Source organism: Lissotriton helveticus, chromosome 9 (assembly GCF_964261635.1).
Source record: "Lissotriton helveticus chromosome 9, aLisHel1.1, whole genome shotgun sequence".
Classification (NCBI taxonomy): Eukaryota; Metazoa; Chordata; class Amphibia; order Caudata; family Salamandridae; genus Lissotriton; species Lissotriton helveticus.
Window position 1 is genome coordinate 642,619,503 of NC_136070.1, and position 13,022 is coordinate 642,632,524.

Below are 13,022 nucleotides of genomic sequence, written 5' to 3' on the forward strand. Positions count from 1 at the left end.
CTCAATCGGAGCTGGTGGTTGCAGATGGGGGTCACTGGCACTCATTTTTGAGTACTGGGATTTATTTTTCATCACTAGATTTTGAATGAAAACAAGAGAAAAAAAACAAAATAGAGAAGGGCGAGGAAGATCAAGGAATCACAGTAACAAAGGAAGAAAGAACGGATGAAAAAGGCCATGCAAGACAAAGGGGAGGGAGTTTAAGGTGGAAAATGATAGAGGGATGAAGTAAAATAAACAATAGCCATCATTGGTATTCAGCAAACCTGACATTCAGCACTCAGCTTAACGTTATACAATTCAGCACTGCTGTTGGGGCGTCATAAAATAGAAGGAAGGGCTCAGATAAGGCTGCCCCAGGGCGCAAAACCTCAGAAAGAACATTTGTCTGGACTTTAACAGAAGGCAGTTGTAGATCCAGAACCTTAGCTGCTCATCCAATTATAACAGCAAATGAAGCACTTGCTTCCATTGCAGAATCACGGGGTAAAATAAAGCTTGTCTCATGATAAGTATCAAGCCCACTGACATTCTGTAAGTCAATTTATAAACTGTCATTATCATAACGTAGGAGCAAATCATCCCCATCATTACCATAGTTATCTCCAGTTGGTGGCAAACTCTGGGCAGAATCAGAAGCAAAAGATGAAGGAGCCTCTGAGGATTGCTCCACTATAGCGGGAGTGTATTACTGAGCCAGACTGTATGGAGATTGGGTGCGCTGGAGTGAAACCCCGAGAGAGATCTTGGTCAAGTTCGAGACAGATTCGGCTTGGGTCCGACCGACATCGGGGTCAGAATGGGATACCAATCCGGCAGTACCAGCATAGGCATCCAAGCCAGAATAGTCACATCCGATTCGGTGCGGAACCAGACATAGTTTCAAGGGGCTCAGACAGAGACCAGAACAAATCTGTTGGCAGTAAGCCAACTGGAGGCCCCTGCAGATCCCTGGGGCCTGAAAACATGCCAGATACAGCCGGAAGAACGCCAAAAATAGGCAGCATGGCCTCCTTAAAGGCTTCAACCTGCTGTGTTGTCACAGATGGCTTGTGAAATTTGTGATGCATCTGGATCAGTTGAGAGATCAACTTCCAATTGGGGAACACAAGATTAATTTCCACTTTTGACACTCCTGCAACTTTTCTTTTCACAGAATGGCAGGATGGGGTACAATCTGTTTCAACCTGGACCTCAAGTTAGCATACAACTTTTATTGCAAATAAGACCTTTAGCAGGAGCAGGTTCGTGCCCAGGACATCGATATTCGGCAACTTACAGCTTCATGGTCCCGGATCTCCTCTGGGTGTATGACAGCACATTCTTCACATGCTTGGAGCAGTGCCCTGAGCCCAAATATCAAAGGCAAACCTCAAGCTGGTCCCTTACCAACATCTGTTTCTGAACACATGGCATGATCTCAACCCTGCAGCCTTCGAAGTGGACATTGTGCCTGGAGAAAATTGTCAACCAATGAAAGAGGGAGTGGATGTTTGGATCTGCTTACGAAAGCACAGAAAGAAAGAAACAGGCGCAGCTGCCTATTTTTATGCATCCCATCACTTCCAGGGCAGAATGAGGTCAAAACGGAGCTATACAGTACCAGCTTACGATGTACGGAGCACTAATGTGAAAACATCTGGCTCCATTCTGGAGCCTAGGGAATATTCTAAAGGTGAGAAATCGATTCACAGATTAATCCATCAGAAGCATGAGTAACTGAAGCCAAAAGGCCAGTTATATAACAGCAAACACCAATGTAGAGTACCTGTTGTAGGTACCAATGATACACTGAATGAGACTTTGTTCACAACCATCAGAGAAAACTAGATTAATTACAAATGTATCTGAGAACTCAGAAATACCACTCACTAAACATAGCATAAGCTGATAACATTGCTCAGTGCGATTTGAAAACCTAATGCCCTGTGAAAAACGATATAACAAATATTTATGGTTCTATCTACCTCCAGAAAGAGTTCGTACAGTCTGATTTTCTTCCTGCATAAGAATTTTAAGTGCCCTTGTTGCAAACTCTGAACAGTAAATGAAGAATTGGTAGTGCTGTGTGGACTTTGTTTTTTTTTTCTTTGTGCCACACTGTACTCGAGTGTCTAACTCCTTCCACTTACCGCTTAAGTAAGTCCTGACTGCTCAATTTTGCTAACCTGGGAGAATCAAGTATGCTGTCGTAAACACTCAATTTTCACTCTGAGGATCTTTTATTTTGATATTATATGTATGTTAGTTAAATAATCAAGAAAGGTACAACTGTGTATTTATGGAATGCATATTCAGTAACATGCTACTTAGTCCTTCAACCGTTACATGCAAATATGATAATCACGCTTATGCAAATACACTCATGGAATTTAAACACTTCTGCTGATGTTTATCATTGTTACCCATTAGAAACAAACAGAGGTTCTAGAAGATTAGTGATTGCATGCTATGTTTTATTTCCCTTCAAGAACATCGTTTATTAATTTGAAATATCTAAAAGGGCATTACGATACTGCTTATTGATTATGTAATCTAAGCTCAACCAGCAGGCCTCTGTTAAAGTATTCTACAAGTCAGTGTAAAGGGTTAGACGTTAAAGAGGAGATCTTTGCTTTGCACCAGATCTATGAAGACAGGACGGGCACAACTTTCGCACCCACGTAAATGGAAGGTTGCTTTGCAGCGACAAATGATCTTCACTGGCTGCCAGAGTGATGGTGTTTGTTCTTTGATTCACATTACCGCATTGACAGAAGCAGAAGGGCTGCTATTCAGGGAGAACAATAAGTCCTGTTGTTCGGAATCCGGTATTTAATGAGCATTACCTTTAAAACTCAAGGTAGACTAGTTATTTTCTAATCTGCTATAGCTAGCATACTGCCCAGAAGTAGCAAACAAGGGTGTTAATGGCTAGAAATACAATAACAATATGCAAGTATTTACTGCTGTTACTGTAATGTGTAATTTCTTTGCCGTTTTGTTTATATTCAATGGGGCTACAATTCATATTGTATGTATTAGATTGGGCTTTTAAAATAAATGTTTCAAAAAGCACATTCAATATCTTAGTGCCCCTTGAGTGCATGATTCATTTACGAAAAAGGATTTGGGTTTCCACAATGAGTCCCTGTCTAATCTCATGGGACTGGATGCTAACAGACATACGTATATCCTACGCAAGCACTACTCAGTGGTTTGTGCAGTGGCGGCAGTCCATCTCATCCTGGACCAAGTCCTTAGTGCAAGTGGGCCAATAAAAAAAGAACAACTTTGCTATGCAATTGGAGAGCAACAGTATTAGTGGTTCTAGGACACCTGTGGCAACCACAGTATAAACATCACGTAATCTACAGCACCATGGATCACAAGAAAGGTTTCAGAAGTGCCAAATGCCTGCTGGAGGAAGGTGGCTTATGTGTAGGTTTCTTTGCCCCTAATGAGAGCGTGCTCAAAATTCTAATCTTTGGAGTTTGTACCTTGCAGTCATAAAAGTTTTTGAAAAATATCCGAGAGGTTATGAATTTAGGAAGCTCCATTTACCTTTTCTTCTGAAAGTATATGCTAACAAAGTACTTACTCCTGACTTCAAAATGGCTGTATTCTCCAGATTTCAAAACAGGCTGGGAGAAGCAGAACCAGGGAAGCTGTTTTCTGAGCTGTGGCAGGAGGTAGTGGGCCAAGAATCCTATCAGTCCTGCTAATGCATACAGAACATAACCTAGAACAGACTAGAAAGGAAGAAATATTGAAGGTGGCACAGGTGGCAGCAATAGAATAACTATCAATACACATATTTGGAGTTGTGAAGGACAGTAGCTTAGACAAGAAGTATGTAGAGTAACAAATATTCAACAGGGAAGGCAGATTAGTGCAGGCAGACAATGAGGAAAAGGCGTCTGCATGATAAAGATAAATGAAAACCGGAAGAACCAGTTAATAGCACAGTGTCTTAATTTTGCTTTTACGTAGTTTAATTCCAAGATAATTCTATTGTTAAACACTCCATTAGGGATTACTTTCCAATATTCTTGGCACATTAACACAGGAGCTTTCAATGTTGAGATAAAGAGAAGAAGAGGAAAGAAGGCAAAGGCCACAAAGTAACATTACTGAAAAACTTCAGAGAGCAAATGAATAAAAACAAGTAGACAAAGGGTAAAAAAAAACAATTTTTTAGAACAATAAAAAACCTGAAAAAAGTATAAAAAGAGCAAATAAAAAGTATGATTGGGAAAACAAGAACTGTACTTGAAATAAAATATGAATGAAGTAGAAAAAAAGAAAATACAGATAAATAGATGCATAAGAAAAAGAAAAAACATTGATTACACCTATTTCATTCTTAATCCATTGACTGCCACGGTGTGTATCCACACCTGCTCCAGGTAAATTGCACCATGTATGTGCATACCTTGATAAACTTTGGAGATGCACTTACTTAACAATAGTGGCTCTCATCTTGATTTTCTATCAATATTAAACAGGGTATCCACCTACGAGAACTAGGTATACAACTCCAAAATTGCTACTTGTTGACCTCAAACCTGGCTTCCACCTGGACATAAAATCCCCTTCTGTAGTTCCTAAAGTCTCACCTTCAGAGCAATGAAGACGGTACTGGCGCTGATGGCGAAAGTGATCACAGCCACTACGAAGCACATTACCAGGTCAGAGTGCAGAATTTCACGCTGGAAAAGGGACAGGACATAACTAGTGAGTTCAACAGGGCCCAAGTTCAGCAAACTGAAGAGACTAACATCTCCATTTAGCAGTGGTTATAAATGGCACTGACACATACAAAGGAAGGCATGACATTCTTCACAGGAGCCCAACTGTAGAACATGCTCCTGGTATCTCTGTGCAAAACACTGAAAATCCAACTTTTCACACTATCCGGACCAACATAAGTTCAAGGGGCTAAATGTGAACGGGGTGACTTACTGAACACGGCGTTTACCTTAAACTCGTATTAGCATAAAAAAAAGAATGAAAGAGAGAGAGAGCGAGAGAGAGAGAGAGAGAGAGAGAGAGAGAGAGAGATTGATTAATTGATTGATTGATTTCAGGCACATCTCGGACGTCGACTAAAGTCTGACATTTCAGACTCTGGAAGTCTAGGCAGTTCTATCGGAAAGACAGGCAGATCTAAGTGGCCTTGCATCAATCCAGGGGCAGCACAGCTAAATAGACTTGTGGTCATTCACACAACACCTAGTTGTGTTTAATGGCATGCGAGAGGTTCTTTTTTATATTGTACATACTCTTGCAGAGGAAATCAAAGCAGGCCTGCCAACAACTAGAGACAGGGCCTGTCTTACAACCATATCCGAGCCCATCAACACAAATGTACAGGCAGTGTATGATGCTGATGATTTATAGTGCTTGTTTCTTTGGTAACCGGATTCCCTTGTGCCAATCCCAAATTTCTTACTTGTGTTGAGGCAAATAAGGGGTGAAGACCTAGGTCTATTGGCCAAATGATGGAGGGGTGATAACTGATATATTTTCTATATGCTAATAAAGCAGTTTGAAGAGTTTAGCCTTTGAGAGTGGAACATCAAACTGGTGAAGTTTGCCCTCACTGTCAGCAAGCGAGAAATTCAATATATCTCAGTAGAACATGAGCAAATGTTTTTGCTTTACTAAGCAACATATAGATGCACCTGTTCAGGCATAGGCACAGTCACTGCTGCATCCTGTTTCGCATGTTACAGCTATTGTCACTGAAAAGAAATATCATTCCACACTCAGACAGTAAGTCAAGATGAGAGAAGGAATTTACGTCTGGTCTAGTAAGCTGATGCTGAAGAGACTGGCCTGTAATGTCCCCTTCAGGGGAGTGTGGGTCAAATAACCTGAATTTCGCTGTTGGTATACCATTATTTTCTTCAGTCAAATCAGGGAATATATTTTCCTACACATTTATTACAGATACTTCCCTTTCATTGGCTTGCCCATCAAAGTTAAACAATGTGCAATTAATCGGTTTCTGCAGCAGTTCCTGCAGGTTTACTACCTACCCTAAAGATGGCCCAGACTAGTCCCTGGAGCCCCCTGGTGGTAATGCTTAAGTAAGAACAAGTTAAATACCTTTGGCAATACTCTGTGAAAAATGTTCTATTTACCACAGATTCCTCACCTTGTGATATCCCCCACATGTCAGACTGAATCTGGAAACTCAAAAGTAGTACTGCCGGGCACCCGTAGGTGGCATTGAGTGGTTCCGTACTGAGGGTGTTCAGCTCGGATAGGGACGAGCAGAACTGCATATAGGCGCCATCGAGAAGCACTGACTTCAGTTGCTATCTAAGGCTTGTCAGCGCACTCAGATGTAGAGTCAAACAGCAAATTGGCTTGACCATTGCACAGATCTCTGGGTAGGGACTGTTTTTGATGGGAAAAGAACCCTTTCGACAGCATGGGGAGCGGAGAGAGTCGGTGAGAAATCTGAGTTAGATAGAGTATCCGCTAGAAAGAGAGTTACCAAAGGGAAGTAAGGAATGGATTATGTTACTTACCCTGTAAGCATCTGTTCTTGGCATGTAGACCTGTAGCTTCACATGCTTTGCATACTCCTGCCATCTGGTGTTGAGTCACGATGTTTGCAAGTTGTTCTTCTTAGAAGAAGTCTTTTCCAGTCATAGTGATAGTGCGCATAGGCATCAACACCATTCTTAGATTGTTTTCCCGCAAGAGGGTGAGAATGGAGTAATTGTTGTACAGAGATGTCCACGTGTATGCAATGTAAATAAGAACTGCAACAACCATAGGTGTCCAGGGAGGAGGGAGGGTACATGTGAATCTACAGCTCTACATGCCAAGAACAGATGCTTACAGGGTATGTAACATAATCCGTTTGAGGCATGTGTGCTGTAGATACACATGCTTTGCATAGATTGTATAGCAGTATTCTCCCAAAGCGGTGGCTAACCAGTGGGGGTTGCAGTTTTAAAAAAAAAAGTGGTTTTAGCGCTGCTTGTCCTACATTAGCTTTTGACGTGCTAAAACATCCACACAATGTTTGGTAAATGTGTGTGGTGTAGACCATGTAGCTGCCTTACATATGTCAGCTATAGGAACGTTACCTAAAAAGCCCATAGATGCTCCGATTTTGCAAGTAGAGTGTGCTCTAGAGTCTAGGAGGCATAGTTAAAAGTTCGTTTAGTTTGGGAAACAGCCTTTTTCACTAAGTTTTTAGTACGAGCTACAATTACCATGCATTTTTTACATCGTAATTACTTTTTCAACGCATGTCATTACAAGGTAAGTTTTTAGCCCGCAATTCCCATAATTACCGTTTCAAAGAAGAAAATGAATAAAATGTGCTTCCCTTTTGTTGTTTTCCCCCCTGCGTCTTGTTTTATTTCATTTGAAGATGTCAAACACGCAATAGTGGAAACACATGGCAATAACTTAAAACTTCAAAAAAAGAGAAACAACTTTCCGTGAATTATATTGGTGAAGTTAGCATAAAATATTTTTTACCACCAGGAAGAAGTTTCTATGTTGACATTTTTGGTACTTATAGATTGTACACATATTGGCAGCATATATAATAGAGGTGATTCTGAAGAGAATGAGGACTGTCAATCCGCTCTGTGGTTATGATGTCGTCACAGCTAATGGTGATGCGTGTGAAGCGCAGCATGGGCATCGAAAATATTCATATTGCAGGACGTTTCGGGGGACTGTTTTGGCGACATTCAGGAAGCTGTTGACAATCTGGTATTATTTTTAAATACCTGAATATTAATTTAATTAGCATTATAAAATGTAGGCATTTATCACAAATGCATTTTTGGGACATTTTCCACGCATAACATTCCCCAGCAGGAAAGAACATATTGAAGCCCACCTCAATGGCATTTTATTCTCCAGTGCTGGCAGCATGTCCTTTACTTACGCGTTTCGGCTCATAAAATAGATTTGATTACAGGTGGAAATTATGTAGTACAATTAGTTGCCTCCTTAAATCCTAGTGAACGTGTGACTAGGGTAAAATCCTACTATTACCACTATGGCCCAGCAATGTCAATCCTATGGGTGAAGACTAGTGAATTTATGCAATTCTGCTCAATAAATTTAACTTACAGCAATATTGTTGTTGCGGATATTTTTGGAAATCTGCTATTTTGAAACTTCGAAATCCAGTAAGTGGCAGTGTTACTATGTCAGTGAAACTCCGGTATTAGTTAGCAAGTCTGATCACGAAAGTAATATTACATAACCGTAGTAATGAAACACATGGTGACAATGTGCGTGCTAGTAGTTTGCCTGGCAAGTGGGATATATGCGGTGTGCTGGGTGGATAGGAATATAGAAGTATGCATCCTTTAAGTTTAGTGTCGACATAAAGTCGCCTTGCTGTAGAAGTGGAAGCACTTGTTGAAGAGTAACCATATTAAAGTGTTCTGACCGTATGTATAGGTTCAAGGGCCTGAGATCTAAGATTGGTAGTAGAGATCTGTCCATTTTGTGGATTAGGAAGTAAAGTGAGTAAAATCCTAATCCCTGGTGTATTAATGGAACTGGATCTATAGCTCCTTTTGTTAGAAGAGCTTATACTTCTTGTTTGAGAAGCTGTTGGTGTTGTGATGAAAGCTTGTGATTGTGAGGTGGAACATTGGGAGGATTGCTGGTGAGTTCTAGGCAATAGCTATGTTGGATAATGTCTAGTACCCATTTGTAGGTTATTGCTTGCCAAATGGGAAGAAAGTGTTGTAGTCTTCCCCCCATAGGTGTAAGGTGGTCGGGGGAATTATAGGCAAGTCACTGTTTATTGGGAGATGGAGAGGTATGTGTTGGTGTGCCTTTTCCTTTGAAATTGTTACTTCTGTAACCACCCTTATAGAAACCCCTAGATGAAGAGGGTTGCGTGTTTGATTGGTATGAGGATACATTTGAATCTGAGAGAGTACTTTTGGAGCCTCCTCTATAGAATGAGCAGCGAGAAGAACCTCTATTGGATGGTGACTGAAGTGCTCACATTGATTTTGCCAACTCTGTCTTTTTAGGGTTCGCCTGGCGTTAGCAGTGCGCATGCACTGCTCTCGCCATGCGAGGGCTTCTTGGAATCAATACGGTTCCAGAAGTTGTGTCTCTGCTCCAACCGTCCTTTTGATTGGCGTGCGTCGTTTATCATAATTCATTATGCCCAACAGAGTTCTTTGTTTGGACCGGAGGGCGTTTAGTTCCTCCTGGTTGCCACCCTGTCCTCTTTAGGGCCCGCCCACCAGGATTGGATGTTTTACTGGTGGTGTGAGACCGTGGGTTTAATATTTCGTTTCGGCACTTTTTCTTTACTATTGGCTTTGCGCTCATCCCCTTGCAGTGTGACTAAGGCTCGGTTGCTTTCGCCTTGTTTTGAACATTTTCTTTGTAACCCACTGAAATTTGTTGATTGCGGTCACGAAAGGCTTACTTGTTTTCTTTACCTCCGGATTGCCAACCTCCTCCGGTGCCACTCTCCTTATTGGAACTCCTTTCTTTAGTTTTGCACGCCGCAGCGTGGTCTCCGTCGACGGCACAGTCACACCTGGCCCCTTTTAACGGCAGGATTACAAACGAAAATGAACGTGCAGTGCAGTGTTTTCCTGTAAATTGTACGTTTTGCACTACTGTGTGTTTTTGATTCAGCCATGTGTTTTATTTTTTACATACACAGTTCACCAGATGTGATGCTTTTAAGAAACAATATATTTGTATCGTAAGCCGCAGTGGGAATGAAGCTTTGGGAATCACTGCCCACACGGTACACAGCTCCAGCTCCGCCCCCACCCTTTGTATCTAGAAGTGAAATTCATCCTGAAACAAGACCTGCAGTCAGTCAGCCCTCTCCTCCCGCCGTGCCGTGGCAGGCGCCCTGGTCGCCCCACCTCACATTCTTCTGCCCCGGATTCTTGAGATGGGAAGCTGCATGTAGCCCCTCAGCCAGTCAGGGCGTCCAGCCATCCTTCTGCGGGGGCCTCACCCATGCGCTGCCCCGTTGCTGCTTTATGAGGCGGCAGGGTGACTGACCAGCATTTCCAAAGAATGTTCCCTCTCGGGTGGCTTGCTCAGTAGCCCAGAATGTTCACTCACACATACCAGAATCAGCGGGGACCCCCGGCCACCCCAGTGAGTGAAGTCGCCATTTAAATAAGCATTAAAAATGCAATAGGTCTCGTCTTTCATTAAGTTAAAGCCATTTGCTTTGCTATACAATACCATTAGCAAAGCAAATGGCTTTAACTTAATCAAAGGCGAGAGCTATTGCATTTTCAATGCTTGTTTTATTTTCCAGAGTGACACACCACTTGAGGCCCAAAAGGACAAATTACTTACCTTCGGTAACGACTTATCTGGTAGAGACATGATCTAGTTGCAGATACCTTACATTTGTACTTCCAGGCATAAGGCTGGATACAGAAGATTTTTCTTAGCAGTACCCCTGCGCGCCTGTAGGTGGCGTCGGTCGACTCCACGTGAAGTCGGCTTTATGATAGTCGTTGTGACGTCCGTGTCATCAATTTAACCGCCACTGTGGCACGCTGACATCAGTACATTTCACGACTTTCCACGCCAGAAGAGCGGAGCCATGAAGTGACAGGCCATGGTGTGTAAAAAAGAAGCTAGGGCCCTCAAGAGGATCAGCCCTGACACAAAAAACAATTCAGCAGTGCGGGGAGGATGGGTGGATCGGTAAGGAATTTGGGCTGGATCATGTCGCTACCATATAAGGCATTACCGAAGGTAAGTAACTTGTCCATCTGATAGAGACATCTAGCTGCAGATTCCTTACCTTTGAACAGATACCCAAGCAAGAACTTCCCCAGAGGAGGGACCACAGGAAAGCTTTAGACCAAAAAATCCTGCAGGACAGAGCGGCCAAATAGGCCTTCTCTGCGAACCGGAGAATCCAGGCAGTAGTGTTTGGCAAACGTGTGCAGAGACGCCCACGTGGCAGCTTGACAGATATCAGTGATCGGAATTCCACGCTGGAGGGCTGAGGTACCTGCCTTTGTCCTGGTGGAATAAGCCCTAAGGCCCTCAGGAGGCTGCTTCTTGGCCAAGGCGTAAGAGATTTTATACGGGAGATCCTCTTTTGAACCGTACGCCCCTTCTTTGCTCCCACGTATCCTACAAAGAGTTGGTCATCCACCCTGAACTCTTTAATGCGATTGAGATAGAATGATTGTGTCCTTTTTGGGTCCAGGCAGTGGAGACACTCATCTTCCTTGGGAGGATGCGGAGGTGCATAGAAAGTCGGCAGGGTAACGGACTGTCCCAGATAAAGGGGAGTCCCAACCTGGGGCAAAAAGGATGCCCTAGTTCCCAGTACCACTTTTTCTGGAGAATCGGTGCTCATGCCTCGAAGCATGAGATACCAAACTCTCCGTGTCTAGTATGGAGCCACAAGAATAACTTGTGCCCTGTCGCTCCTGATCTTCTTGAGCACTCTGGGCAGGAGTGGTATAGGTGGAAAGGTGTATAGGAGGCCTGAGCTCCACTCGCTGCGAAAAGCGTAGCCGAGCGTGAGCTGCTTTGGAAACGCTGACATTGCACATTCTCTTCGGAGGCGAACAGATCTAACCAAGGCTCTCCCCACCGCTGAAAGAGATCTTGTGCCACCTTCGAATGGAGGCGCCACTCGTAATCCGCAAGGCACCTTCAGCTGAGCTTGTCCGCCTGGCATTTAGATAACTGGCCAGGTGTTCAACCACCAGGGAAACGGCCTTTTGTTCCAGCCAACTCCAGAGACTCAAGACCTTTTGACAGAGTCCACAACCCCACTTCGCCATGTTTGTTGCAGTACCACATGGCAGTAGTGTTGTCCGTGAATACTTGTACTTGCCTTCCTCTTTATTGACAGCAAAAAGACTTTCAGTGCCAGTCGGACTGCCAGACGCTCCAACAGATAGATATGAAGCTTGGCTTCTGCCAGAGACCAGAGTCCTCTGATCTCCACCTCCACCAGATGGCAACACCATCCCAGAAGGGACGCATCATGCACTACTGTGAGCTCTGGGTGGGGAAGGGAGAGGGGTATGCCCTTGAACCAATCGCGGTTAGCCACCACTGCAGGTCTCTCGCAGTGCCTTCTGAAATCTGAACCAGGTCGGTAAGATTTCCTCAATGCTGTGCCCATTGGAACTTCAGGTTCTACTACAGGGCCCGCATGCCACATGTGCCATCGTGCATGAGTCACTAGCAGGATGCAGGAGGCCCTGAGGCCCAACAGCCTCAGAGTCATTCTCACCGAAATCCAGGATAGAAGCTGAAACACCAGTATCATAGCCTGAATATCCTGGACTCGCCGTCGGGAGGATAAGCCCGAAACTGAACTGTGTCCAGAACTGCTCCAATAAAAGGGAGCATCTGAGAGAGAGTCTGGTGTGACTTTGGTACGTTGACAGTGAACCTCATCGAATGCAGAAGTCTCGCTGTAGTCTGGAGGTGGGAGACAACTGTTTGGGACAAGCCCACCTTCAACAACCAGTCGTCGAGATAGGGGGAAGACTGGAACCCCTGATCTCCGCTGATGGGCTGCGACCACCGCCATCACCTTTGTGAACACCCGAGGGGCGCTGGTCAGGCCGAAGTGGAGCAGTGCAAATTGGAAGTGCTTGTGTCCCACCATAAACCGCAGGTAGCGACGATGGGCAAGAAGGACAGGGGTGTGAAAATAGGCATCCTGCAAGTCCTACGCTACCATCCAGTCTCACGGGTCCAGGGCAGACAGGACCTGAGCTAGGGTGAGCAACTTAGACTTCTCCTTTTTGGAGGAAGTAGTTGAGGGCTCTGAGGTCTAGGATAGAAAAAAGGCCTCCGTCCTTCTTTGAGACCAGAAAATAACGGAAATATAAAGCTACCTTGGCCAAGAGAGTCTTGACAAGGTGATCCTCTATCAGCCAATCATATACTGGAGGCATGGATGGGGGGGTTGCCTCGAAGGGAAGGGCGTAAGCCCAACGGACAATTTGCGACACACACCGGTTGGACGTGATGGCCCTCCAGTTGTGGCGAGGATTGCGTACTCT

General features: G+C 44.0%; 1 protein-coding gene across 3 annotated transcripts in view; it reads right to left on the bottom strand.

Moving 5' to 3' along the window:
- PCNX3 (pecanex 3) overlaps positions 1 to 13,022 on the bottom strand; it is a 713,235-nt gene that overhangs the window by 336,096 nt on the left and 364,117 nt on the right. For all 3 annotated transcript variants that reach the window (XM_078660716.1, XM_078660718.1, XM_078660717.1), the window contains exons 19-20: positions 4,599 to 4,691; positions 3,581 to 3,731 (exon numbers count right to left, since the gene is read on the bottom strand). In XM_078660716.1, coding sequence (XP_078516842.1) covers positions 3,581 to 3,731; positions 4,599 to 4,691 — 244 coding nt within the window. The remainder of the gene's footprint in view (positions 1 to 3,580; positions 3,732 to 4,598; positions 4,692 to 13,022) is intronic.